At 39.2% G+C, this 26,113-nt stretch overlaps 3 protein-coding genes and 1 long non-coding RNA gene across 5 annotated transcripts; 1 reads left to right on the top strand and 3 right to left on the bottom strand.

The window, feature by feature from the left end:
• The first annotated feature begins 21 nt into the window (after window positions 1-21).
• LOC113681579 (spondin-1) lies at window positions 22-2,865 on the top strand. Its single transcript, XM_027198678.2, has 3 exons — window positions 22-1,205; window positions 2,187-2,369; window positions 2,470-2,865. The coding sequence occupies exons 1-3, from the start codon at window positions 839-841 to the stop codon at window positions 2,751-2,753; spliced, it is 834 nt and encodes a 277-aa protein (XP_027054479.2). The 5' UTR covers window positions 22-838; the 3' UTR covers window positions 2,754-2,865.
• LOC149046593 (uncharacterized) lies at window positions 1,311-2,330 on the bottom strand. The gene is made up of 2 exons (XR_016185733.1): window positions 2,192-2,330; window positions 1,311-1,747 (listed from the first exon to the last, which is right to left on the bottom strand). It is a non-coding gene; the product is annotated as an uncharacterized LOC149046593 (long non-coding RNA).
• Window positions 2,866-3,903: 1,038 nt separating the features above from the next.
• LOC113681577 (chloride channel protein C) lies at window positions 3,904-25,721 on the bottom strand. 2 transcript variants are annotated; one of them, XM_089203368.1, is made up of 25 exons: window positions 25,397-25,719; window positions 24,007-24,128; window positions 22,909-22,942; window positions 22,593-22,673; window positions 22,129-22,304; window positions 21,135-21,227; window positions 20,462-20,621; window positions 20,114-20,197; window positions 19,078-19,182; window positions 18,436-18,525; window positions 17,798-17,883; window positions 17,561-17,688; window positions 16,547-16,628; window positions 16,079-16,168; window positions 15,504-15,574; window positions 14,967-15,067; window positions 14,614-14,783; window positions 13,702-13,753; window positions 13,083-13,207; window positions 6,985-7,090; window positions 6,318-6,413; window positions 5,770-5,858; window positions 5,521-5,550; window positions 4,916-5,079; window positions 4,317-4,455 (listed from the first exon to the last, which is right to left on the bottom strand). In XM_089203368.1, the coding sequence occupies exons 1-24, from the start codon at window positions 25,607-25,609 to the stop codon at window positions 4,935-4,937; spliced, it is 2,529 nt and encodes an 842-aa protein (XP_089059494.1). In that variant the 5' UTR covers window positions 25,610-25,719; the 3' UTR covers window positions 4,317-4,455; window positions 4,916-4,934. The 2 variants fall into 2 exon arrangements, with proteins under 2 accessions (XP_089059493.1, XP_089059494.1); XM_089203367.1 differs by having other exon boundaries at window positions 3,904-5,079; window positions 25,397-25,721.
• LOC113681578 (lysosome membrane protein 2-like) lies at window positions 8,429-11,519 on the bottom strand. The gene has a single exon (XM_027198676.2). The coding sequence runs from the start codon at window positions 10,203-10,205 to the stop codon at window positions 8,661-8,663; it is 1,545 nt and encodes a 514-aa protein (XP_027054477.2). The 5' UTR covers window positions 10,206-11,519; the 3' UTR covers window positions 8,429-8,660.
• Window positions 25,722-26,113: the final 392 nt, after the last annotated feature.

Below are 26,113 nucleotides of genomic sequence, written 5' to 3'. Positions count from 1 at the left end.
AGAGGAACATTGAACGACAAGCGGTATCAAGCGAATCCTGTTTCTTTTTTTTTTAGTTGGGTACACCCATGAACGAAGGATCCAACGTAACCGCTCGCGATTACCCGCTGGATTTCCGCCAAAATATTTCGCAAGGGTTCGTAGTCTTATAAAGAGCACTTCTTTGCCCACCTTCTTCGTCGGGAGGGCAGGATATTAGCCTTATTTCTATTCATTTTCGAGCTTTTAAATTTTCTCTTTTTGCATTTTGGTGGACCAAAATATTGTCTCGATTCATGCATGAAAACGCAGAAGAGAAGCTGTCTGTAATCAACTCATCTTCAACTCGCCCCTGAGTCAAAACATTAAAACATATATATGTTGAAGGGGTGTTCAAACCTTTCACTCAGTCTCCCTCCTTTTCTTCTTGCGAGTGGGGAAAAAAACTGGAAACCAGCTTGAACAAAGGTGACTTCGAGCGTCGATAAAGACATTTTGTATGAAAAACGTCAACTTCTTTCATTTTGGCTCCTACACTTATATAAACCTCTCCACGTTTTGATTTTAAAATGCATCGTTCCAAGCATCGATTGTTTCCTTATAAAAGAGGCAAATTAATTAAATTTCAGGTAATCTTCTGTTAATTGGTCAAATTTTTTGCATATGAAATTCAACGTAAAGGACACTTCTGATATAAAACGATAAGTGTTTAATCACGACAAATATAATAACTAAACATTACGACTCGATTTGAGGAAGTAATGAAAAAAGATCAAACAAATCAATTGTTGGGATCACACGTTGTGTCTAGTACCTTTCTTATTCCCAAACCAAACCATCTGAGTTTTGAAACTGAAAAATGGTTTCCCACCTTACTTTGATTATATCACTGGTTGGTCTGTTGTATCTTTGCCACTTTCATGTCGAAGCGAATTCTCGACCATTTCAAAAGAAATCATGTTGGATGTGTGATGCACCGCGATGCGACAAGTGCGTAACAAGTCAGTGGACCACATGGAACCAGTGTTCAGCTCCGTGTGGATTAAACGGCTATCAGTCAAGAAATAGGGTTGTGCATCAGCCGTCGTCATGTGGTGCTGGATCGTGTCAGAATTTAATAGCAAAGGAGTGGCGACCATGCAACCGTTGGTGTCAAAATGGCGGGACCCCCGCTCGATGGGGCTGCCAGTGTTCGCTTAACTACATCGGTGACTGTTGCGAAACAGGTCAGCTCACTATGAAATTAATTTTAGTTGCATAAAGCAAGATTCCTTTAAAACTTAAATTCCTTTTTTTCCCCTTTACAATTTAAGTAAACTTGGATTATAATCTCTAGATGATAAGTAAGTTTTTATTCCAATGTTCGAGTTGCTACATGTTCATTATCGGTGTAAAAAATTTCCATGCAGGTGCCCGCCGTACTCTCAGTAAGCTAGTGCAGACATGTTAAGAGGTGTCAAGGATAGTAAAAGATCTATTTCAATTACATCAGTCAATTCTGATAAAACTGATTGAAGAGAAAAGCTTTATTTTAAGGGGAAGTCTACTAATCCACTTCTTTCGCACTGATTTAATGAAAAAGAATTTCTCATTTTAGTTCGAAAAATTGTGAAGAACGATTTTAATCTTATTGGATTAGCAGGATGTTTCACTAAGCTACTTGTTATTTATACAATTACCCTGAAAAACAAGCCTTGGCTGAGGATCATGATTAATATTTGGACTTAACAATGGTATGCAAAATAATACTTGTCGTGGGGAACTCTACCTAATAAAATTGAGAAAAAAAATGACATCAGAAATATAATTGTTACTGTAAGCACACATCTGCTCCTCAAGACACTGTCACAATTTCTTTTTGAACAATCCACAGTCTTGAGTAGTGAACCTAGTTTCAACGTTTCGTATTATCTATGTGTAACATAAATGGTTTGAATCCAGGTCAGGAGTAAAACTTGTTCATGCGGTCTGATCTTCTTTGAGAGAGTAGTTCCAAAAAGGATTGCTGTCGGTAGCAGTGACTGACGTTTTGACAACCTTGAGAGGAAGTCATCATTAGAGTCTAGTTTAATTAAACAAACCATCTTCCCTTTACCGGTATTGATTACAATTACTTCAATTTTGACACCAATCACATTTTGCTGGGGTAAAAATAAATTATACGCTGTGCATTATTATCATTATTTACATATATTTTTATTTTTCAGCATACCTCGGATGGAGCAAGTGGGGAGACTGGTACCCATGTAGTAAGACTTGTGGTGGTCCTGGTGTCCAAAAACGCATGCGTGTGTGTGTTGGGCTCCTGCCGATCAACTCTACAACTTGTGACAGCGTGTGCCCTGGTTCAAATATTGAAACAAGAGCATGCAATACTCATGATTGTCCAGGTTTGCGAATTGAAAATTTATAAGAAGGAAGCTAATGGAGCTAAGTCACATAAGAATTACTTATCAAGAAACTTACTGATTTGGTACAATTTCCTTTCAGTTGAGTACAATTCACTTGGCTGTTTTAAAGACGGTACTCCCCACGCCCTCCCGTTGCTACTAAAAAGCTTCCGAAACAATATTGATTGGAATGACATGACGAAAATCGTTCGGGCATGCGCAGAGATCGCCAAAGAGCGTGGCCTTCCCATATTTGGAATCCAGTTTTACGGCGAATGTTGGAGTGGACTGGACGCCGAAAACACGTACAATAAGTACGGACCTTCCGAAAACTGTTGGAATGGAGTGGGAAAGAAGGGAACCTATCACGTGTACAAAATATGAGTAAAAGTTCCAATTTTTTTCGAAAATAAAGGGTTAAATATTTGACATAATGTTCCTTAGGAGCAGGTTGTGACACGTTATAAAATAAAGTACTCCTAAATTACGAACAAAACCGCATTATCGTTTTAGATTCCCTTCAAATGAAACCCGCGGCTATGAAATTTCCCTAAAAACAGACAACTTGTTGGGCATCCTAATAATTTCACTCTCTCCATAGTCACTAGTCATAGTCTTCACGTAGTCAAAAGTCATAGACTCCCCGTAGTCACTAGTCACAGTCTCCCCGTGGTCACAAGTCATAGTCTCCCAGTAGTCACTGGTCGGAGTCTCCCAGTAGTCACTAGTCAGAGTCTCCCAGTAGTCACTAGTCATGATCTCCCCGCGGTCACAAGTCAGTCTCCCAGTAGTCACTAGTCAGAGTCTACCAGTGGTCACTAGTCAGTCTCCCAGTAGTCACTAGTCATGATCTCGTATTCACTAGTCATGGTCTCCCCGTAGTCACTAGTCACAATCTCCCCATAGTAAAAAGTCGTCTTCTCTCCGCGGTAACTAGTAATAGTTTTCCCATAGTCAAAAGTCAGTCTCTCCATAGTCACTAGTCACAGTCTCCCCGTAGATACCAGTCATATTCTTTCCATAGTCACTAGTCAAAGCCTCCCTGTAGTCATTAGTCAGTCTTCCTGTAGTCACTTGTCAGTCTCTCCATAGTCACTCAGTAGTCATAGTCTCCCCGTATTCAAAAGTCAGCCTCTCCTTAATCTTTCCATAGTCACTCCCAAACTGACTGCTAACAAGGATAATTTGGTTTCGTTAACTCAATTGATAATGTAAATTCGCCACAGTTAAGAGTTTCTAGGATGACGTTTAGAGCGTTAGCCCTTTGTCAGAGCGAAGCCGTGGGTGATATGACTGCTTACATACTCTCACGCCGGTATTAGATTGAGAACCTATCACCATTTACAAGTACATTTCAAAAACAGTCAAGGGGTAAAAGCTAACTGCACAGGAAGGAATGTTCAAATCTTTTTGAACGATCTAAGTCCACAGTTTTCCCCAGAGATTGCTAACCACACCAGAATCCCCGGAGAATCTCCCGAGAAGATTTTCCGAAAACTCTCAAAAATCCTACCATCATGTCATAAGCAACTGCTTTCTAAAACTTCCAGAAATTTATTTGCTTCATTTATAACAATCCCTAATATTTGTTCTTATATGAAGCCACATAATGGCTTTTTCCCCCGATCTAAATATACAATTGATGAATACATAAAAAAATCATTAATTCCGTTCTATCTGAAAAAGAAAAAGTATGATTTCGTTTGTGTAAAACTTACAAGATAAAATAACTCTAAACATAATTCACTTTTTCAACTATTCAATTCTTATTCTTCTTTCTTTCGTAAAACAGGTATAACAGTAAATACCTGGCGATATTATAAACTTTTCTAAATCTTAAAAAAATAATTTTGCCAGTTCTTCGCGACTAATACAACATTTTTAGACCAATCTCAGAGTAAACTAATAAAAATATCAAAATATCTATCCATTACTAGATCTCAAATTACATCAATGAGTTGGCCATAGTCATTTCAAGTTTTGTCTACAAGTTAAACAACCTTACGAATAAAGAGTACATGATACTTTCCATTGCTTTTCAAAGGAAAAACACCAAGAACAACGTCCTCTCTTAATTAAAACCCTGCAATCAGAAAACACGATATATTGATTACCTACGGGTGTGTGAACTGTCATTGGACAAGCAAACTTTGCTAAAGTAAATGTAGCATCAGCTTTCTTGATTCCTTCCTCTTGTCAGCCTAATTCCTTAGGGACAGGTTTCCAAATTTGATTCCTAAACTTTCCCTTAGTTTTCGCAGTGATAAATTTGTAAGGAGAACAAGTTTGCATCATTAGCACACTTGTCGATTGGCTGCGCAGAAAAACCGAAAACGAAGTAATCGCAACAGCCAATCAAAACGAAGGAAAATATCAATAGGCGTCAATGGAAAATCTGGTTAAAAACGACCAAACTTCGTGAGGCGCAAGAAAACGTGAGTCATAAGGTCGCGATTGGTTTTAGATTTGCTTGTGACTGATCCACTGTTAAGGTGGTTCGCAAACGCGAACCAAACGCGAAATGTCTAGTCCAATCTATCTAACTGAAAATTAACAGGAGTCGCTTCAAGCCTCTACGCTCGGCCGGTGCCCTGATGACGAGCTCGGTGACTGCATTTCTTGGGCCTGGTGCGGGTTGTGAAGACACTTGTGAATTCGTTCCTCCATCTGGAATCCCATGAGGTCTTTACGCGTAATTATTCCCCGCACCCTAAGGCAAGACAAAATATTAGAGTAACTTAGATGAACTTCAACGCGGATGCACCGTAATGGAGCTATAGAGACACAAAGATAGCCGACGATGGAAACGATCAAAGCAGATTGAAGGTAACAAACTGTTAAAATTCAACTGAATTCTTTATTACGATGCACAGGAGGCGGCTATGTCTCTTACGGAAAATATTTTGGAAGGATTATACGTTCTAACCAATTTATCTGCTGGAAAAACTAAGATAACGAGGAAACAACTAAACAATAAAGGAAAAAAACGAATACATGACGAAATTCTGATGCCTTGTTTTAGGCGAAACTTCTAAAAAACTTCGAAAAACTTCTACGTCTGACAATGCAAAATTTTTAAAAAATTGTGTCGCTGATGATAGTCATACTCGGCTAAGAAGAAAAGCAATTAGTTTTATAGTTTACGACAAACCTATTCTTTTGGTCTACAACCGTCAAATGCCTGTGAAAAAAGAGAGAAGAGAATTCATACAAAGTTAATCCAAATAAGTTTTTTGTAACGAGATATCGTAAGCGCACCAATAAGTTCTCGGGGGTAGGGGGCAGGCCCGGCGGGTAGAGGAGGAGATAGCTCATTGACTTCTAAATTTTCCAAATGGTAAAGAGATGAATAGGCTTAATCATATTTGTTGAAATATTTCAATTCTAGACTACCACATACCTCAACCCTAGTGTTCGGAATATAATATACGTTCGGTGAAGAGAGAATGTCTCCTGAACAGTTGGGGCCGAGTGGTTCACATAAGGAGACTGGAGATAATTAAAACAGAGAAAATAACACTGTTAGAGTTTGTTTAGTCTCAACAACGAAACGATCGCCAATAACGGCCAGAGCATATCCCGGTTTTCGCTACATGAAGCGAGTTAGGTTACTGAACCTTTCCCTTGGTTGGATGGTCTCCATCTCACGTAATACCCAATTCTTTGCTATGTTTCCTCGACAATTTGCCAGTACCCACTGTCACTCCTGAATGGAGAAAGGTGATGTGATAGTATAGCTAAGAGCAGGAAAAACCCATCAAATGGCTTTCTAATTCCGAAAACGTTTAACTTACAAGGGAATAAAGAGAAGCCCTGGTAACAAGTGAAGATATTTGCTATGTAACCACGTGACATCTTACTGTTGCTGAGAGTAGGAAAACACGTCAATAGCCCTCTTTTTTGTAACTCTACACGGTTGACAATAATCTTGTTCAATGCGTTACATACCAGATCAATAAACATCTCTTGGAAACGCGGCTCCCCAGCGTAACGCTCCAACTGGGCATTTAGTCCTTCAGCATCACGATGATACCCCTGGTGCATCTACAACAGCATGGAGAGAAGGAATTCAGTGGAAACACTACGCTAAAAAGAAAGTTGGCCGTGCACAAACTTATCTTACAGTATTGCAAAATGTATATTCGATGGTATCTCATCAATTGATAAACGATTAACGAAAAAAACTGTCTCTAGTTTGATCACAAATGTGGAACAACAAACAAATCCAGGTCCCCCCGCAAGGAATCGAACTCAAGATAAAAAAAACAAAACAAAACAAAACAAGATAAAAAATCACATCAGCATCTTTGCTAAGAATTAACACACACTAGACTTCCACCATTGCTAATCCTAGCCGTAGACAGAACGTTTATTAAACGTGCCTGCAGGTTATGGTCTAACTCTAACTGATTTATCTGTGGCTCTGTGGAGAAGCATCCGAACACGAAAATCAATTTAACCCTTCGTGGGGGACAAAACTATCTCCTTTTTCCCTCGATAATGAACAATCCTTATGCATAATTATCTTGTTCATGGTGAAATTATTGTTTTATCGTGTAATTAACGTGTTTAATCGTTTAACTGATGCGTTTTATTTGCATTTTCTGGTGTTCACCTGGTAGTAATCCAACCTGTTCACGTCAAGCTCTTCTTCGTGCAGAGATAAATTATTGCGGGAGGAAAAGATGTCTTCACGAGACAAAAGTACCATGATTTCGTTTCTGTAGGACAAATTAGATATTTTTAACTCAATTTACCACAAAATATTCTGCAGTAAAAAGCTACCTTCGTGCCAAAGAGGTCAAGAGCTCCCCTGTAGACTTCACAGCCGAGGTTTACATACTACCTTATCGCCGATTCACTCTTTCATACCCACGATCTGATATTTTAGAGACCATACCCTTCACCCTTTCCCTCCCATGAGTGATTAAGAGAGAATTTCTCCTTACAATATCAATAAAATATCAAGCATAGAAAAGATGAGAATAAAGTAAAATATAAATTAGGGGATTATTAGTTGATCCAATGCCAAATTCTCCAAATTGACATCATAAGAACTTTGTCAGACAGTAAAGAGAATTACTCTTGAGATCTTGGGAGTTAAAGGGTTGGGTAGATATCTTTCTGCTTTCTCGTAACCTTTCTTCCTGACTGTAATAAGAAATCCCAGGAGACTTTACATGCCAATCACTTTCGGACATCCCAGGACTAGCTCCCAACTCCTCAAAAATGGGCAAAGCAACAATATTGACTCTTACAATATCAGCACCTAATTCATTTCAATTGTACATCCAAAGCTCCACCATGGTGTTTTTGTTCTTAGTGTTGTTGTAGGTGGGGTTGTTTTGTTTCGCCGTTGTGAGAGAAAACAGTAGCTAATTATTCGTAGCACAATAGGTTTAATAAATTCTACAATATTTTTTTTATTTTATTCCTAGAAATATTCATAGTCATTTCTGTATAAGAAATTTTACTAGACCCTTCGGATGTAATTAGAACCACTGTCAGTGGCTTTACAAAATCTTTCAAGCTTTCACTGCGCACATGCCGCCCCTGATTTTCAGATATGCAAAACAAATGACAATTGTGAAGAACAACTGGCAAGTGCGAGTTGCATATTCTTGGCTCGGTTTCAAGTTTCCACGCTGTCAATTCATACGCTTTATGATCGGTGAATCAGTCAACCTTATGAATCAATCAAACATTTACCCAACCAACCGCATAACCGGGCCATTTTTTTAAAGGAGCAATCTATTAGTCTCTATGGGATGTCAACGGTTTATGGGGAAGCGCTACGTGACATCGACAAGAGAGGCTACGAAGGAGACTGGCAACCGATCGGTCAAGCGCTTAATCGATAAATAGGGCAGTTAGCCAATCAATTCGGTGCGTTAGTCATCATCCCGCCCTTCCCCCCCACCCCCTTCCCTCCGGTAATGTAACATTGAAGAAATACAAAGAGCTGAAGTCTGAACAAGAAACTGTTACAGAAAATTTGGAGGGGGAGGGGAATTGAAACAAGAGGTAGCAAACGGAAGGGAAATACATCAAGACCAACATTTGGGAGTCATTTGATTTTTAATCGTCTAACAACAGAGGAGGAAGAAGGAAATCAAAGTGCAAACGAAGAAGACTAGGGTACGACCGTGAAGGAAGTTCTCTCCCCATGCACGCCCCACCCCTTTCCCCTTAAGGGTAGTTAGAAAGGTTGAAAACACGCGATTGTCGTATAGTCATACGGAGATGCGTAAAATATTAGTTACGAAAATATTCGGTATTATCCATTGAGCTTTATCTCCTTGAAGTAACAAGTGGCTCTGTTTCGCTGTTTAAGCTTGACAATCCGCGTATTGCATGTTTATTGTATTTCCATTTCTTGGATACAATGCAACAAATGGCAACAACAACTTCAATACTTCCGATGCAAATCAACGCTACAGAGACAAAAGGGACAGCTCTCATGGCAATCAATACACTCTTCATTTTGTTCGCAGACGATGCATCCACTTTCACGGTGTTGTTAAAATACATTATGGGCAAGATCACCTCCTTGACACCGGCCATTTGCACCAAGAATTTTACATGTTCAATATTCAAGTTGAGTTGAAGCCGTAAACTCAGGTGAAGAGGAAGGCCAAAATTTGGTTCAATGTCAAAGAAGGTACCATGTTCTTCTTTGACTGGGTTCAGGCCTTCAACATTTTTTACAAGAGATGGGTCGCCTTGATAAAAATGCGGTTGAGACGCCACAATGGCTGGTACGGAACCGACAGAGGGGCCTTTGCAAACACTTGCATCGAGAATGCCGCTTGGAAAACATCCATTGGGACAGAAGCCTTTGTTGGCCGGGTTCACGCTCGCGTTCTGCCACAGTTCCTCTGGGTTCGTAAATCTCAATGTCTTCACACTGTCAATATTTGTGTGAGAGTCAAAAACAAAGCTCATGGACCTGCAGAGTTGTACGTAAAACGCATAGAGAATGTCTCCTGTACTGGTTTGAGGTGGAAATTGCATGCCATCGCTTCCATTGAACATGTTTGCCCAACGAGATTTCCACAAACCTACATCAAATCTTCCCTTCCATCGAGTCCAAACTGCAGCACGGCTGATATCTGATGCTCCAGTGTAAGTGGTTGTAACGCCATCGTAAGTATTATTCTCCATCATTCGGAATATAGGATCAATATCCGGAAGGAAAGACAAACGAAATTTTCGCTTGAGGTTAGCAAAAAACTCAAACACGGGATCTTTGTATCCCCAGAGTAATTCTTCAACTGTGTTAACCCTGAAGAACTCTTCCTTAAAACGAGCAAAAATCATGCTGAATATCAAAGATGCACCGGGATATTTTTTGGAAACTTGGGAAAGAATAACAAGCGGTATGTTTGGGAGCGTGACATTATCAGTGTGAGGATTACAAGACGAACACGAGCTATCGACATCGAAGACATACTTGGTAAATTTATTATAGGATACAGTGCTATTTTTGTTCCATGTAATGTTTTCCTTCGTCTGGTATACTCTGTAACTATACGGTCCTTTCTGACTAACACAAGGACGGTTGCCCTGTTTCATTTCCATCGGATTCTCTACATTGAACACATAGAACTGCATTAGAACAGGGACAGTTGGTGATCTCCATTGCTGGTAAATAGGAGAGCTCGGTTTAATCACAAGCTTCGAGTCGATTATGGAATGTATCCATGCAACAGCTTTGCAGAGACTCACAGTGCCAAGGACGATTAATAACACACCGGATATTAAAAGGAAAATGACTTTTTTCTTCGTTTTAAAACAGCTTCCATCAGTTTTTGTCGTCGTTGTCGTGTGGAACATGCCTTGAGCCGAGTTTACTCCAACGATTAAAACAAACAAATTGGCTTTTTTTTTCTTGGCTGTCTAGACATCAAAGAACCTTTCGCGACAGAGTCAATTATTGCATATTAAACTCGGTTGAATTATTCCGCACAAAATCGATGCACTCCTTCAAATTCTCTCCAGCTTTCACACAAGGCGATAATTATTGCTCTTCTTTCCAAGTAGATCGTTTGGAATGCATAGTAAAGTGAAACCAGCGGTGATAGAGACGGATTGGGGGCGGCTGTCTCCGTGCATGCACGCCTGAACTTGTTGTCACTTGCTAAACATTGCGCCAGGCAATCCAAAGTCAGTAACTGTACGTAGTTAACAATTCAATACTTCAGACAAGACCAAGGTATGTCCCCAGAGAAACCAACAGCAACTTAAGATGGTGCAATCTTCGAGACACTAAGCACGGCATAAAATCTAAAACCCAGACCATGTAAAAATAATACCGCGACGATTTTAGAAACAATAGACAGTGTGTCAAAAGGGCGACCCCACATGCATCAAATCAGTTTGAACTGTTACACACGGCATGCAAACGACATGCTAGGTTTCCTCGCGTATTTGGTTTCACTGGTCGTGGCAAGATTGCCCTCGGTCTACGCGTATGAAATTATTTTTAAGATGAATGGTGAAATACAAGCTAAAGTGAGACCACCAAGTCACTCCAATAACCCTTTAGTTTGATAAGTATGAAGTCGAAAGATCCGAAACAACGTTTTTGCATAGGAATCGTTTTTCAAGGTCAGTAAAACGTCGGCTTGCGATTTGACCTCCAAAAAGGATCCTACACTAAGCATATTGACATTTAGAGGAGAGTAAACTTCATATCAAGTATCTTGGTTATTAATGTAAAATTCCCTTCATTTGGATTACGTAATTGTGCCTCTAAACTGTCGCAAGTTATTGGATTTTCAACTCGATGGATCTTTGTCAAAAATCCCTTACCCATAATTTGTCACTGTAGGTTTCCTTAATTAAAAGTTTACAGTGTGTGGGTCACACAGTGCGCGATTGTACGAAAGATAAGAGCTGATTAGTCGGACCTGAGGACCGCTTTTCCCTCTCACAATTAAATCAAATGAATGGCATGTTGATCTACAATGATAAAAAAACTACGTATCATATAATGATCCTCGCAGATCCTCGAGCCTCTAAACTGACCCAAGTTAGTGGATTTTCAATTCCAAGCAGCTTTGCCACAAATCCCTTACCATCGTGTTACATTCTATATTTCCCAGTTTTACAGTTTAAGGGTCATACTGTCTTACTGTGCGCGATTGAACAAAATATCTTATCTTTTAAATAAAAAGATGTTTCGGAACTGAGTATCGGTTTTCTCTTTTTTTATAAACAAAATAAATAGCATTTTCACGTGCGAATGATTAAGAAGTAACGTAATGATCCTCGCAGGTGAGTTTTAAATAAAGCAATTTCAGAGAAGTCTGGAAAAATTCAGGCTTCGACAGGATTCAAACCCGACCTACTGAGCCACAAGGCCACAACTTGGGAACGCACCAAACTGAATCCGTTCTACGTCTCTCTCTTACGGTCTTACTAAAGAACGTAGAGGGATAGCGAAGTACACACCCATACACCCCGTCTCATCACAAGCAGACTCTGTGCGTGCTAGCAGTGTAGAGGGAACATCTCTTCTTTTGGAGATGTGGATAAATCGGATAGCACATCTTTCATTGCTCGAGGAGCATCCACTGCGCGTACGTAAGACCGTGTGATTGCGAAAGTGGAGAGAACAAACGCGTCAAAGGTCAATACACGCCCCATCTCGTCCCAATCTCTTCCCGTCAAATTTTTTTTGTATTAAGGGACCGGTCATTATTTGACAGCGAGGGGCGGGGGGCGGGAGGCGTCAGGGATTTTAGCTGTCACAAGAAAATTTACCTGATCCCCCCCTATACTCTGTTAGTGACGACTGAGCCCCACTCCCTTCCCCCCTCCTCCTACCCTTCCCCGGTGATAAACAATGGTTAGTCTATACGAGTCTGATGGAAGGGAGAAATCTTTTTTTCCAGAAAAATCTCTGCCAAACTTTGGGAACGCTCTACACTGTAAACTCAGTGTAGCCTCCCCATTCCACGAATTTTACTTCACTGTAAAGAACTTGTGAACAGAGGCAATTGATGTTATACAGTTCAAAAATGAAGTCGCGAAAGTCTTCTGGGTTAAGTGAAAATGTTCAATAACTATCATATAGCACGCATAGCAGGCTCAGTAGATTTTCCAGTAGCACAAAAATAAATCCGTTTTTAGCTGTTCTCTCTTCTCTCCGCGCCCATCTCAAGATATTTCCCTTACAGAGGCTGTGCGTGTCAGGCGTGGGTTCTCACGCAGCGCCGGGATACTGCCTTTTTTAATTCGCCAATCACATTACACTGGAAAAGAGGGTCTACATGAATTCTTAATACTAATTATCCAGCGCTTTCGAGTGGTATACCACCAAAGGTCCTTCAACCACTTGTATTTTCTCGGAACAAGGAGCCTTTCTGCTCTTCCTTACCGTGAAACGGACACTCCCGCGATATCCCATATGCGTATATGTGGTAAAAAAAGCATACTTTCCGACCCCTTTTCGTCGATGTGTTTAGGTATCAAATAAGGTAAGTTTTGTTTTACCCGCAGAGTGGGGGGTAGAATGGAGCTTGATAAAAAATTTTTGCGCCGTCGCAATTCTTTCAGGTCGCAAAATAGCGAAGGGAAATCTCTTACTTTGATCTGACATAGGGCAAGGTTTTGATTAAAGAAAAATCTCACATCCCCTACTGAATTTTACATGAGTATCCCCCCTCCCCCCACGTCTAAGAAGTAAAAAAACCTGGTGATATTTACCTGGATATCAGTCCAGAGAATACCTCATAGTCTGCGTCTGTCTTAGTGACCACAGGATACCCACCATGAGGTGTGTCCAACAACAAATGAGTGAGGCGAGACACAGATTCCACTTTGTGCACAACCTTGTATACACGAGAGAAAAAAGGCGTCAGGATATGGAAGGACCGTCCGCTCAGGTTCAAGAAGATAACTGCCACGGTCCCTAAGATTAAGACCTGACAAACAAGCCGCACTCTACCCAAATTAATCATAACCATTACAATTTCCTCAAATGTGATTGGTGCTGTAGTAATTGCTTAGGGTTAGGGTGCTTTATTTTTCACTAATCATTCTGTAGAGTTGTAATCGGACAGTGTAATCGGACAGTTGGCTGTAATCGGACACCTGTATGAAGGAAAAGCGCGGAATATTTGCCTCGCTTCCAAAACGAGTCGGTCCTCGTTGCAAAGTTTTTAGAAACACCCAAAAGATGTCTGAGAGGCACCGGTTCGAACCTCACCAAAGCCTATTTATTTTTTTTATATTCTACTTTCTGTCAAAACTTTGATTACAATTAACCTGTAAAGATCACTTCGTCTTTTGCGACATTCCAAACGGTATACATCAATCTACTTACTATTGCAGGAGAGGACATGGCTTCGCCAGCTCGAAACAACTCTAAGTTAATCCTAAAAACAAGAAGCAAATGTTGATAAGGTGTATTTTATAAATAAATAAGATTGTGAACAATCTAGGAATGTCCTGGCGTGGCTCCAATACACTCTGTGATTGGCCTAGAAAACGTGCCAACAGACTCAAAACTAATCGTGCCTTGGCCAATCGCATTTTCCCGCATTTCAAGCCGGTTACATGACTTTATTTGCTAAGGCGTAATATGCTCGTTGTCATATATACCTCTGCATACGCCTACAGGATCAACCGCTTACCATAAAGTGTAAATGCATACGCAGACGTTGTACAAGAGGTCTGAACTGAGTGTTAAACAAGAACAAACTTTAAAGACACCAAAAGTAATCACGCATTGCATTGGTTTTACGTCAGTTTTCTCTCTGATTGGTCTAGAAAACTCGCACCTCTCTTTCGACCAATCAGATGCAAAGACCAAAATTAATCACGACCTTTTCTCTCACATTTTCCCGCGCTTCGGATAGTTTGCACGCTCCTAATTTGAATTTACTATGACCTCCGAGTGATATTTCCTTTGTTCGAAACACGATGCAGAGTGCTCCTCACTTGAGTGTCGTTAAACCAAAACACTCTGATCACAGCTCCAAAAGGAACAAGAGAAAGTTTCACACGAAGCCAAAGAGAAGAAGAAATAAAACAGGTAAAAGGCCGTTACTTTGGGCCTTTCCCGCGCTTTCTCGCTACTTGCCAAAGCGCGGAAACGCGCTGGTGACATTTAATTGGTTGAAAGAGTGGTAAGCGTTTTTTTGAACCAATCACAGAGCATGTTATCGCAAGACCAATGCTTTTCGGGATTACTTTCGATGCAACTGAAAATTGCGTTTAAATATTTGCCACTCACGCTTTGGATCCCTCGTGAAGAATAACAGGCTCAGAGTCAAGAAAGGGAATACACTTCAACTCCAGCAGAGCATGGTACAACGGATGAGTAGCAAAATCTCCTACCCACTTGGCTACCATGATGGCGACCATGATAGGTAACAAAAACTGAATGTCATTTGTGATCTCCATCTGGGAAAGAAGGAAAAGTAGGGAGTAAATAAGTATCACACAAATTACATATGACTACAAGGGATATGCGATATTTCACGAAACTCAACCCTAGAGAGATCTGTAATATAAACCGGTATTAACCCAGATTGATGGCTCCCCGTACGCTAGATATACTTCCTGCGACTAATATCACACACTCACCATAATCACTGTTAAGGACATGGTCAGTCTTGATACACCACCGAAAAATGACGCCGCTCCAATGAGAGCAAAAGCTCCTGGGTCCATCCAAGCCCAGTAACCTAAAATGAAATTTCCCCAAAAGTTTAAAAAATACGAACAGTGTAGCCACGAAAAGGGGCTGTGGACGCAAGCAGATGCCCTCCTTTGATAAACAGGCTTCAATAAAAAATTTTGAGAAGATATTTTTCCTTCAGTAAGTGTCAAAATACTGAAGCATTGAAGGAAGATTTAATACATTTTCTCACGAGTTTGAGTCGAAGGAAAATCCGAATCGCCAGAGAGGAATAGAATCTCAGACGTTTGTATTTGTCCGTCTGGGATTGTCTACCTCAAAAAAAAAAACAGAGAACTAGTGGGTAAGTTGAACTTTGCACTAGGCTCGTATGAACTATAGTAACCAGAGATAAATGAACACCCAAGAGGTAAGAAAAAAGCACGGACAGTTGTGCGATTCAAGATGCTAAAAGACGACTTAGGTTTCTCCTACTGACCCACCTGTAGAGTGGAAACCGAATAAATCCACCATAGCTCTTCCAATAATACGGCCGTATGTTCCACCTATGAACCTGACGGACAAGACATTCGATTTCATTTTTCTCTCTTTATTTACATTCTTTCTCTATGACTCTTTTCTGTAAATTAACATACAAGAGGGACCCACAGGGAAACTGGAGAAAAAAAATCCCAGGGAAGAGACCCTGTGCGTCTTCTAGCCCCATGTTGTCCTTTAGCGCCAAGTTTTCGTCTCCACTTTGCTGACAAAATAGTCTGGAAAACAGTACTGTTCTAGGAGCAGTTAGTTTTCTTTAATTTAAGTGATTCGAGTTTTGGTCTTGAAAAAAAGTCCAACACCCTCTCAGCCAATCAAATTAAAACCTAAGACCACGACTAAGTATCTGGCATTTTCCCGCTCTTCAGTCAATTACCTTGTTCTTTTTATTGAGCTCTCGTTGGTTTCTCAAGATATTTTCTGTTGTTTCAATTGGCCAGTATGGTCACTTTGGTTTTAGTATAACCGCACTCAATCCACATACGCTGTAGTCTCAAGTATTAATGATATGTATACTTACAACATTGGCACCACTAAACCACTTGAAATGGCACTACCAGCCGACCAACACGCCAGCAAAAAATAAATAACCAACACAGAGCAGAGAGATCTGAGGAGAGAAAAAAAAAGACAGTCGTCTCTTCGCTCTTCCAAATATCTCCCTCTTTTTTCAATGATGATTAACATTTTGCAACTAGAAGTTTCAATAAACAGAGCTTTTTGGGTCTTTTTAAACAAAGTGTTATTAAAATCCTTACTTAGAGAGGGGTATTTCTAACAGAATAAGGAATTATTAAGTATCTTGTAACTGTTTTCTGATCATATCATTCTGACAGGGTTTAGAAGGAGTGGTAAAAACGCTTTCCACCTTGATTTCAACGGTTTATCTTCCTTCTATTTCACAGGAATAAAGTGGTCTTCATTTTGATTCCCACAGTTTTCGTTAAGGGGCAGAAGGATAGGAAATCATTTATATGAAGATACGTACGCATATCCAAGTTCGTAAGCTGTGTCTCTGGAAAACAAATGATGAATGGCTTTTTCTCCCGTCACAAATAACAGCGTAGCCACTAAATTACAAAAACCAATATAGTAAGTAAAAGGGATGAAGAGAAATATTCACAGATCAACTGTTTATAGCAAACCTAGAAATGGAAGCAAATCAAACCTAATGGTGCAATTTTCAATAGTGTCGAAATTAATCCGATATTGCATTGGTTTTATATTTTACTTCGCTCTGTGATTGGAATAGAAAAAGCGCGCCACTCTCTTAACCAATCAGATACAAAACTACAACCAATCACGACTTGCTCGCGCGCGTTTTCCCGCGCTTTAGGCAGTTAGGTTGTTTTACTTTGAGCTCTCATTGGCTCTTAAAGGTTATATGTAGATTTAGCCAAGCCTAAAAGCGGAGCTCGTATTTTTTCTCCCGCACTTCTCAAGGGCACAAAGCCTTGCCCCGGCCAGGACTAGAACACGGGTCGTCCGACTCGGAGCCCGGTGCACTGACCACTGGACTACTGGACAAAGCCGTGGCGTTGGCGCGCCCGCGACACAGTTAATCACGCATGTTAAAAGTAGCACCTTGTACGGACGCCCGTACGGTCATGAGTCCAATTTTTTTTCGGCTTGATGGGTTACTACTACCATTTTGTATCATTATGGGGCTACGTTCTGCGAGCCCCGCTATTATCCTTTCTTCTAAATGGCTGTAGTGATTAATTTGGTTTTGGTTTTACGACACACTTTCGAAAAGCGCTCTCAAACCAACCGTCGTCACAAAAATAAGTTATTTTGGGAGCGAAATTCGCTTGAAAGCTTGAAGGCACCCAAGGAGCTTGTTAATACAAGATCTTTCTATGCGACAAATTTTTCACACGAATGCAGGTTTCGCCCTGTGTTCGAGCGTTGTGCAACTTTTGTGGCGACGTAAAAGCTACATCGTAAAGTCATCTGACTGAAGCGCAAAATACAAACCTCAGCTTTATCCAACGATTCTTACCTTCATTATAAGAAGAGTTGGTGAACTGAGTTCCATTAATCGTTACTGACATACCAGCAGGACATGTGTAGTTTCTTACATCTCTTTCTGTGTGTAGAGGGTGCTGGGTGTCTGTCAAACACTTTCGACTGAAGAAAATAAATAAAATGAAAACAATGGCTCTTTTATTTTGGACTGACTTTTTCTACACAAAGCTAACTGAGAGATACTACGAAGAACATAAATTGAGTGTTATACCTATATCCTTTTGATGTAAAGGAACAATGAAACGGCGTACAAGGAAATGCCGCAGGAAGAAAAACTGACGCTGTACCAGTGATTATCTGTGAAACAAAAGATCCCGGTTAGTTTTGTCAAGGAAAGTAGTTCAATAGAGAAAGACGACCCTCCTTAACCTGAATTTGGCAGGTCATGTTCCTGTTCAGGAATGACTTTTTACACTTGAAATGAGATCTATTCTCGAACAGTCTGTACAAGTTGGTTCTAAATTTAAAGCCGATTTTACAAATCTGGGAAACATACCCTGTGCGTGATCACCAAACTGTGAAACAAGTTTAAGTAATAATAAAATTATTTACCTTAATTAAGTTAATGAGAAAAAAAAAAAAAGTTGTCAGACTGCTCATCCAAAAACAACTCTGACACGTGCCGAAATATAAAGGACGGCTTTGACTGTCAGTCAGAACTGTCTGGTCTAATGATTTTGAGAATTCCATTAGTTATCAGATCCGTTTATGATGAACATCAGTTTTTAGAACTTTGGCCAGTGATGAAGTTTACAGAAACTAGGAATTAAAGATCTTACCAAATTTTGAAGTCATCTGTGATCTATTACAGAACAAACGCACAGCAACATGAACCTTATTTGAACATACCATGATTAACACTGGCTCTGACACTTTGGCAATGTTTTTCCATTGTTTAGAATTAATCTTTGCAATCCATGATCTTCTAAAGCGTGCAATCTAGAGGGAAATAAATTTACAAGAAATCATCTATTAAATGGAAGCTAAGAAATGAGACAACAAGAAATCCATTATCTCCGATTATTATACATTCAACTCACTACATTGTTTTGTGATTGGCCGAAAGCGTACAGTGGATTTTTTGAATCAGCGCCAGAGGCGTCATCTAGCTGCATATTATACAATAATCATGTGAAGGTCACTCAAGGTGACGGGTAATCATGTTATGTAGGACTGCAGTGCATGATTTCAAGGGGTAATCATGTCAAGTTCGCGCGCTTTGAGTGGCATGCTGATTTGTATATTTTTACACGTTTATAAATAAAATAATTATCAGTTCCACTTACTGTCATGACCATTTCTCTTTCCTTCAATGTACAGTAAAACAGTTATTAGATTCAGTTTTTGTGATATATAGAATAATCAAAGTCTCAGTAAGGGTTATCAGCCTCAGCCTTGGGCTTATAACCCCTTCCTCAACCTTGATTGTTCTGGATATCGCAAAAACCTCACACAATAATTGTTTATAGGCAAAACTTTAAGATGCAGTACCTTTAAATTGAGGAAAGTGAACACAGCTCCTAATAAACCCCCCATTATCCCAAGAATGACAGTTGGTATGAAAGCCAAGATGTTTAATCCAATTCCATGACTAATCTGCCAGAAATGATAGAAACAAACAAACAAGATTGATGAAACGTTCACACCAGAAACCATATACTTTGTTATCCTCATCAATTTGTGTAGGAAAATAAAATCATCTCTTGCTGAAGTGTGAGATTCTGTTAACTGAAGCAAAGTATGATACATGATGCTAAACTTCATCCTGCTTTCCATATGGCAAAGAAACTAGGGGCACTCCTTATGTCCAGGGATCCCTGTCACTTCACCAGTACCCATTAAATACTACTGGGTGGAATGGGGCAATGTACGTGTTAAGAGTCTTGCAAATGAACACACTAGTTGTTGGGTCTTGGGCCCAGACCTCTCCACCACAACTCAAATGTGCTCACAGTCAGACCACTGTATCATCCACGTGGCTGAGATTTATATTTCTAGACTATAATTCTAATCTCCTTTTCAAAATTGATGCAGGTTTACTAAATCATGTCCAGCTAAACAGATATAAGATATCACAGTCGCTTGGGAACAGTTTCAAATGTTTCAAAGTTTTAGCACAGCCCCAGAATGACCTAAGAAGGGACACATTAGGGAGGTGGCTTGGCCAAGTGGTTAGGTAGCTGGACTTGTAATCTGGTGGGCCCAGGTTCAAGTCCTCCACCCTGCCATTAACTGGATTTTTTCTCAGTTCCCTCAAGTTCAACTCCTCAGCTGTGCTATGTAAATAGGCAACTGGTCTGCCTCCTGCCACTTAGGATTTTTCAAGCATGTTATGTTTGTTTCAGTCATTGTAAAGTGCTATTGGATAGCAACAGAAATAGCACTATATAAATAAATTATTATTATCATTATTATTATTATTATTGTTATTGGGCCAAGCATTGTCCTTATGACTGGCTTATAGCTGGCTTGAGAGGGACTGGGCAAAAAGAAGCATCCTTACAGAATGACTCTGGTCTATACTCACTTGAAACAAAATGTTCTTTTCTGCTTTAAACAAGCCAAAATCTCCTTGATACTTGAAGCCTTCAAATGCTGAATTAAACAAGTCCTACAAACAGCAAGAATTCATGATTACATTATATCAATCAAGAACTAAAAAACACATTCTGAAATAAGTTGGTAATTGTATTAGCACATTGGCAATTAGATTTCCTGCACTGTAAGAGATTTGCTGAGTAAACAAAATAAAATCAGATTCGCATGTTTTATCACCTGTGCAGTTTGTGTCTTGGTGACTTAAAAAATCTCACTGGCGAGGAGGGGATCATGACATCAATTCTACAGTACACAGGTACATTAGATTATTACTCACAGTGGTGAATGTTGATACCATGCAAGCAAAGAAAGTCTGCCATGACAATTTCATGTTCCAAAAAGACGACACTTCTTCCATGGAGAACAGCAGGCCACCAACTGGAGCCCCAAAAGCTGAGGCCACACCTGCAGCAGCACCAGCTGAGATGAAGTTACGCCTGTTCAAGATAATATCAACCATCGTATTCTGTTCATGAATAAATGATTGTAAATAAACCATATTTTGATACAGGAATAATACCAATACACCCGCAGAAGGAGATTTAAGAAATTACACATAGATTGAGCCTGTAAAAAGCAGACTCCCAAGAAAAAAAAACAACCGCAGAAGTGCAGGGAACCTGACTGTGCAATTGACTGGTTTCTGGGGGAGTGAGAAGATTTCTAGATCCTTGATGCTATTACAGCTGCAATGGATGATGTTCTCTAATTAACTAAATTTGGGAAATCAACTGCAATAGGGGGAAAGTGAAGGAGGGGAACCCCCCACACAATTAACTGGTATCCCTGAGGGAGTGAGAAGATTTTTAGATGCTTGATGTGATTAATATTAGGATAGTTAGGCCTTCTGGTTGACTAACTTTGACTGAACTGATAAATAAAATCATTTATATGCCTGAAATTCCCATGGTTCCTTGGGATAAAATAAATTGACAGAAATAACTGCTTACCTATCTTCTGTGTTTCGAAACCTCTCAAAGAATGGCAGTTTAAACTTAAGAGTCTGTGATTTAAACTGACTCAGACCAGCTCCAACCAAACTCCTGTAATAAAATTGGAACCTTCTCTCAATTTCTGATCACTGGCACTTTAATTTGTCACTGCCACTTTGTTAACCCCTTAACTCTGAGAAGTGATTAACAAGTAACTTCTTCCTATAACATCCATACATTATCCAGCAAGCAGGTAATAAGAATATTCAAATTTATCAGGTTAAGTTGTTATCTTGATGTAACACCAAATTCTCATGGCCCAATTCCCAAGAAAACGAGTACCAGCTAGAGGGGAGGATCAACAATCAGATCTTGGGAGTTAAGCCTTTAAACCCTTAGAGTGACTAGCATATAATTTCTCTTCTCAGTAATACTGCTGAATCATGCACCACGGTATTAAGAATAAAGGATGAAAGAAAGGATGATCAGGTTTAAATCGTTAAGGGCCCAAAACAGAAAACAGTTGGTAGGTCTGGAGCCACCTTAATTACAAACTTGATACAGCTGCTGTTTTGGCTGCAATGGTGAGAGGTATTTAGCAGCCGTGTAGCCTGCTGTATTTTCTTTATCATCTACTAACTGTTTATGGTCTAAAGTTACAGTGAGATAAACATTTGCACACACCAAATGTTGGAAATGCTTCATTAGTATTAACATTGAACAAAGAGTGCTTTTCCATTTTTTCCTTTACTTTTTTTTCCTTTTTCGTTTTGGGCAACCACTTTATGACCTAGGAACCCTATATTATTAACTAATAGATAATTTAATATTGCCAAGTGGATGTAAAAAATATGAATCTTTTAAGCTGATTACTGTAAGAAAGAAAATATAATACAATTTACAAAACTTACAACATTACTTTCAAGTGTCCCAAGACTTTTTTCAATAATTTCAGTTACTACTTATTCTGATCCATATTGAGACATAGACAAACATCTGATGAAAACCATACCCAAGGTGGATCATTGGACCTTCTGGACCAATAGGAAGTCCTGCACCAACTGCACAAACACAGGAGAAAAACTTGACAACCATGGTCTTGAGGTTAAAGATGTGTCGCACTACTGTGCCATTTAGGAAACCGATCAGTTCAGGAATGCCAGAACCTCCAGCAGAAGGACGATAATACTGTTAGAACCAAAAATCAAACAAGTTTTATTGTTTAGAAGAAGACAAATCTTTGCTGACTTTATTTTCTCATTTTATTTCATTAGGAATCCCCATATCACTCCCATAAAGAACCAAAAAGGAATTTCTTCTCCAAAAATGAAAACAGACTTAAGCAGAAAGGTGATGAAATTTTCAAAGCTAAAATTATGGAAAAAGTACAGCAGACAGTACTGTAGAGAATTGATATCTATATCTTGGGAATAAAAGAGTCAAAGAGAAAAATTAATTTTTAAGTTGTATACCCACCACAACTGGAACAGAACTTGCTACGACAAAAAGTACACTATAACCAATGACCCATATCCAAGCTAAGCCAAACTCACGATCCTAAAGAGAAAGAACTGATTTGTTTACATGTAATTTTCACAGAAAGGAAAGGAATCACTAATTAATGAGTAATATTTCTAGGGTTTTTCAATGTTTTTGGTATTATGTTAAATCAAATAATGTGGTTTGTTTTTTAAATACGTTGCCTTTAGTTAACAATTTTGAGTTTTCTTTCGAGTGAACATTAAATGAAAGGAAACAGGAAACATAACCACAGTAACTTTTACTCACATACCTTTATAAACTCAGAGGCTTTGTCCCATTTCACTCTATTGAAAATGGAAGAAAAATACCAAATACATACATACTGTGTAAACTATATGTATTTTACACTATTCAACAATTCTTATATCAGTAATGAGATTCTTACTATTACAGGTCATAGCTCTGAAGTGTTCATTGCAGGTCACTTGCAAACCTTTACCTTGTGACTTTACCAGTGATAGACCAACATGCTTAATATCAAAATAATTATCTCTACCATAATTAAAAACAACAAAAGGAAAGGCAGTTATTGTATGGTAAACCTTTTCCATGTTCTCCCAGAAGCCATTGCCAGTTATTACATTGTTCAATAGATAAAGAGTGCAAAGACTTGCTTTAACAAAAATCAAAAAACAAAAAACAAAAAAACAGACAGCCAATGTGTACATTTAAGCTTTCAAATTAATAAATTATTATAATAATAATTATTTAGCAAATTTTAAGAAGACCTCTTCTGAAAATCCCATGCCTATCCTTGGATTAAATAAGTCTTAAAAGGCTTTCTGGCCAACATTTCTAAATAATGTAAAATGTTACCAGCAAATAAGGATGGAAAGCAGCTTAAGTTATAATTTGCATGTCAATAAAATAATAATTAGTGTTGAATCCTATCATTTATGAAAGAGCTGTATAATGAACCCTTAACTGCCAACCCCACTGAAAAGTCCTATGCAAACAGAAATCGACTGATTATTTCTCACAATTTTAACTTGATTTGATTGTTAGATGCCGGGTTATTTTGCATCTTCAGTGCCAGCGATTTGACTGTAACTCTCTTGTGATGCATGATGTACATGGTACTTCATGCAGGCAGTGAAGGGCATGTTAAGTTTGATTCATCATCAGCGACACACACAGCTACAACAGTTTACCTGCATTTGCAATCTATGCACTCAAAAGCTGTGCACACAATCTAAGAATTGTATATGCCCAGATATACATCAAACATCAAATTGAACATTTGTGTTCATCAAGTTATATTGCACACAACAAGGATAAATAAGATTTTTTTTTTTAGATAAAAAACATGACTGTATAATATTTGTAATACAACATCAGCAAGACATACTCTGATATGACATCAATAAGTTGATGCATAAGAAATCCAATAAATCCAACTGAGAATCCAATCATTCCCATCATCACCCACCGGTCCCAATCAAGACGTGATGGCTGCTGCTTTAGCCAGTTCTAGAATTAACAAATAAATCATTCAAATCAACAAACAACCTCATTCCCAGGCTCTCTCTTCCTCCCTTCCTCTCTCTTGCTTCAAAGGAAGGGATTAAGAATAGAGACCCAGGAACAGGGTTGATAAATAAAATAAAACATGACCATCCCCTCAAATCTTTTTTTTTTTTATTTCCCATCTCCTGTTCCCCTCATTAGAGTAGGTCACTTGGTCTTCCTTGTGTTTTTCCTTGTGAGTGGTTTACTATCAAACGATTTCTAATTTCATAAATCAAATGTGATTTTTGTTAAAATAAAATTTAAGTCTTGGCCACATGTATTTTACAAAATAGAGAAAGTAAAGGTGTTCATAAATTTAAATTTTGCTTGAAAGACAGTGTATGTGGAATTTTTTTCCTTATTTTCCAAAATTATGAGTTAATTGAGCTGTTGGATGTGAAACATTCTAAAATGGCCATATAAAAATTAACAGGTCGTGGGTGTGTAAATATTTTCACACATCCCATCATGACACATGAACTTACATTTGGCATTTGTGACAAAAAATTAAAAAAGGAATGATATTTGGGTCTAGTCTTAAGGTACAACCTCAGTGGAGTGGGGGTGAGGGAGGGAGACACTTACAAAGAGTTTGTGAGGGAAGTGCACAAGCCAATGAGGCCTTTTAAACCATGGACCCATTCAAAACAATGTTCATTAAGTGAGATACATAACCAAACTGAGTTATGGAGTGTATGACCCTAAAAGCAGGTAAACGTTAGGTTCAAGTGTCATTACACACGTCAAGCTTAACCCCTTCAACCTCCAGAAGTGATTAACATGCAACTTCTTCCTACAATATCCATATGTTATCCAGCAAACAGGTAATGAGAACACTCAAAACTTGTCAGCTAGAAGTTTTCATCTTGATCTAACACCAAATTCTCGTACCTTCCTTAAAAAGAAATGTGTAGAAGCTTAAGGGAGAATTAACAATCAGATCTTGAGTTGAGCCATAACATGCACCTACAAGGAAAAGATTTTGAATTCGACACCCTAGATTTAAGTAAGTCAAGCACCTCATTTCCGTAACATATGTCCACCTAAAACGGTAAATCACTCTCTTAGCAAATTTCTTGTTGGAGTGCTAACTTTGAGATCGAGAAACGTGCAAGAGCTTTGCCTTGACCTTCCCGGAAGCAACCTACGATGTACACACCCTCACCCTACCCTTGACCGCGTTTAATTGTGGCGTTCGCTGTTTACTTCTTTCAGAGTCGCTCACTGACCTTGTACACAGCACTGTGAGGAGGTAGATAGTCTACACTTTCAAATGTAGCAAGCTTCTCCTTTTCCTCTTCTGTGTAATGGTGATTTACATAGCGACTTTCGAATTCACGTCCCTTTTGGAAGAAACTGGTCTGATTTGCTGTTGGTAGAGCGTCTTCATCCACGTGAGAAGATGACACACCGTACTTGCTTGGTTTTCTTCTTATTGACATTTATTACAAAAGGGAAACAGGCCTCTCAGGATAGCACAATAACCAAGTATTTGCATGCAAATCCAGCTAAATCTGTCACAAGGTTCTGAGCGCCATTGATGCCGCTTGCCGAGGAATTCACCAAAAACTGTTCACCAGTACTCTCTCGGCTCTAGAATCGTAGGTTCCTTCGTTGGTCCTCGATGTTAAAATTCTTTCTCAGTATCGCCAGTATCGCACAAACAGACCCACTTCTTGCTAGGCCGAGTAAGAGATGAACTGACTTGTGAGTACAAAGGAAAATTCATTCGTTAAGCAATTCGTTTACGGGTTTATATCAAGCCTACATATAAGTCTGGTTAAGAACATCTAGAAGACCGCCTAAAAAAAACCGAAGAGGAAAATGTCTTTGAAGGTTTGAGTGAAATCAAGTGTGTCCAATATAAAATTCGCTTTGATTCCGAAGCAACACCGATCTTCCACATTCCACCCCCAGCAGGTCCCCAGCTGCCCTTGTAAGCTCTC

This window comes from Pocillopora damicornis, chromosome 4 (genome assembly GCF_964200805.1).
Source record: "Pocillopora damicornis chromosome 4, jaPocDami1.2, whole genome shotgun sequence".
Classification (NCBI taxonomy): domain Eukaryota; kingdom Metazoa; phylum Cnidaria; class Anthozoa; order Scleractinia; family Pocilloporidae; genus Pocillopora; species Pocillopora damicornis.
The sequence above is the reverse complement of the archived record's forward strand: the minus strand, read 5'-3'. Positions and strand labels throughout refer to the sequence as shown.

Bases quoted from the DNA above. Each gene is read 5' to 3' on its own strand.
- LOC113681578 (XM_027198676.2), bottom strand. From the start codon at position 10,205: ATGTTCCACACGACAACGACGACAAAAACTGATGGAAGCTGTTTTAAA.
- LOC113681579 (XM_027198678.2), top strand. From the start codon at position 839: ATGGTTTCCCACCTTACTTTGATTATATCACTGGTTGGTCTGTTGTAT. The intron at 1,206-2,186 runs GTCAGCTCACTA...TTTATTTTTCAG, and splicing joins CGGTGACTGTTGCGAAACAG to CATACCTCGGATGGAGCAAG. The intron at 2,370-2,469 runs GTTTGCGAATTG...ATTTCCTTTCAG, and splicing joins CAATACTCATGATTGTCCAG to TTGAGTACAATTCACTTGGC.
- LOC113681577 (XM_089203367.1), bottom strand. From the start codon at position 25,609: ATGTCAATAAGAAGAAAACCAAGCAAGTACGGTGTGTCATCTTCTCAC. The intron at 20,198-20,461 runs GTGAGTAATAAT...TGCTGTTTGTAG, and splicing joins TGGTATCAACATTCACCACT to GACTTGTTTAATTCAGCATT. The intron at 13,208-13,701 runs GTAAGTAGATTG...CGTGTATACAAG, and splicing joins CCATGTCCTCTCCTGCAATA to GTTGTGCACAAAGTGGAATC.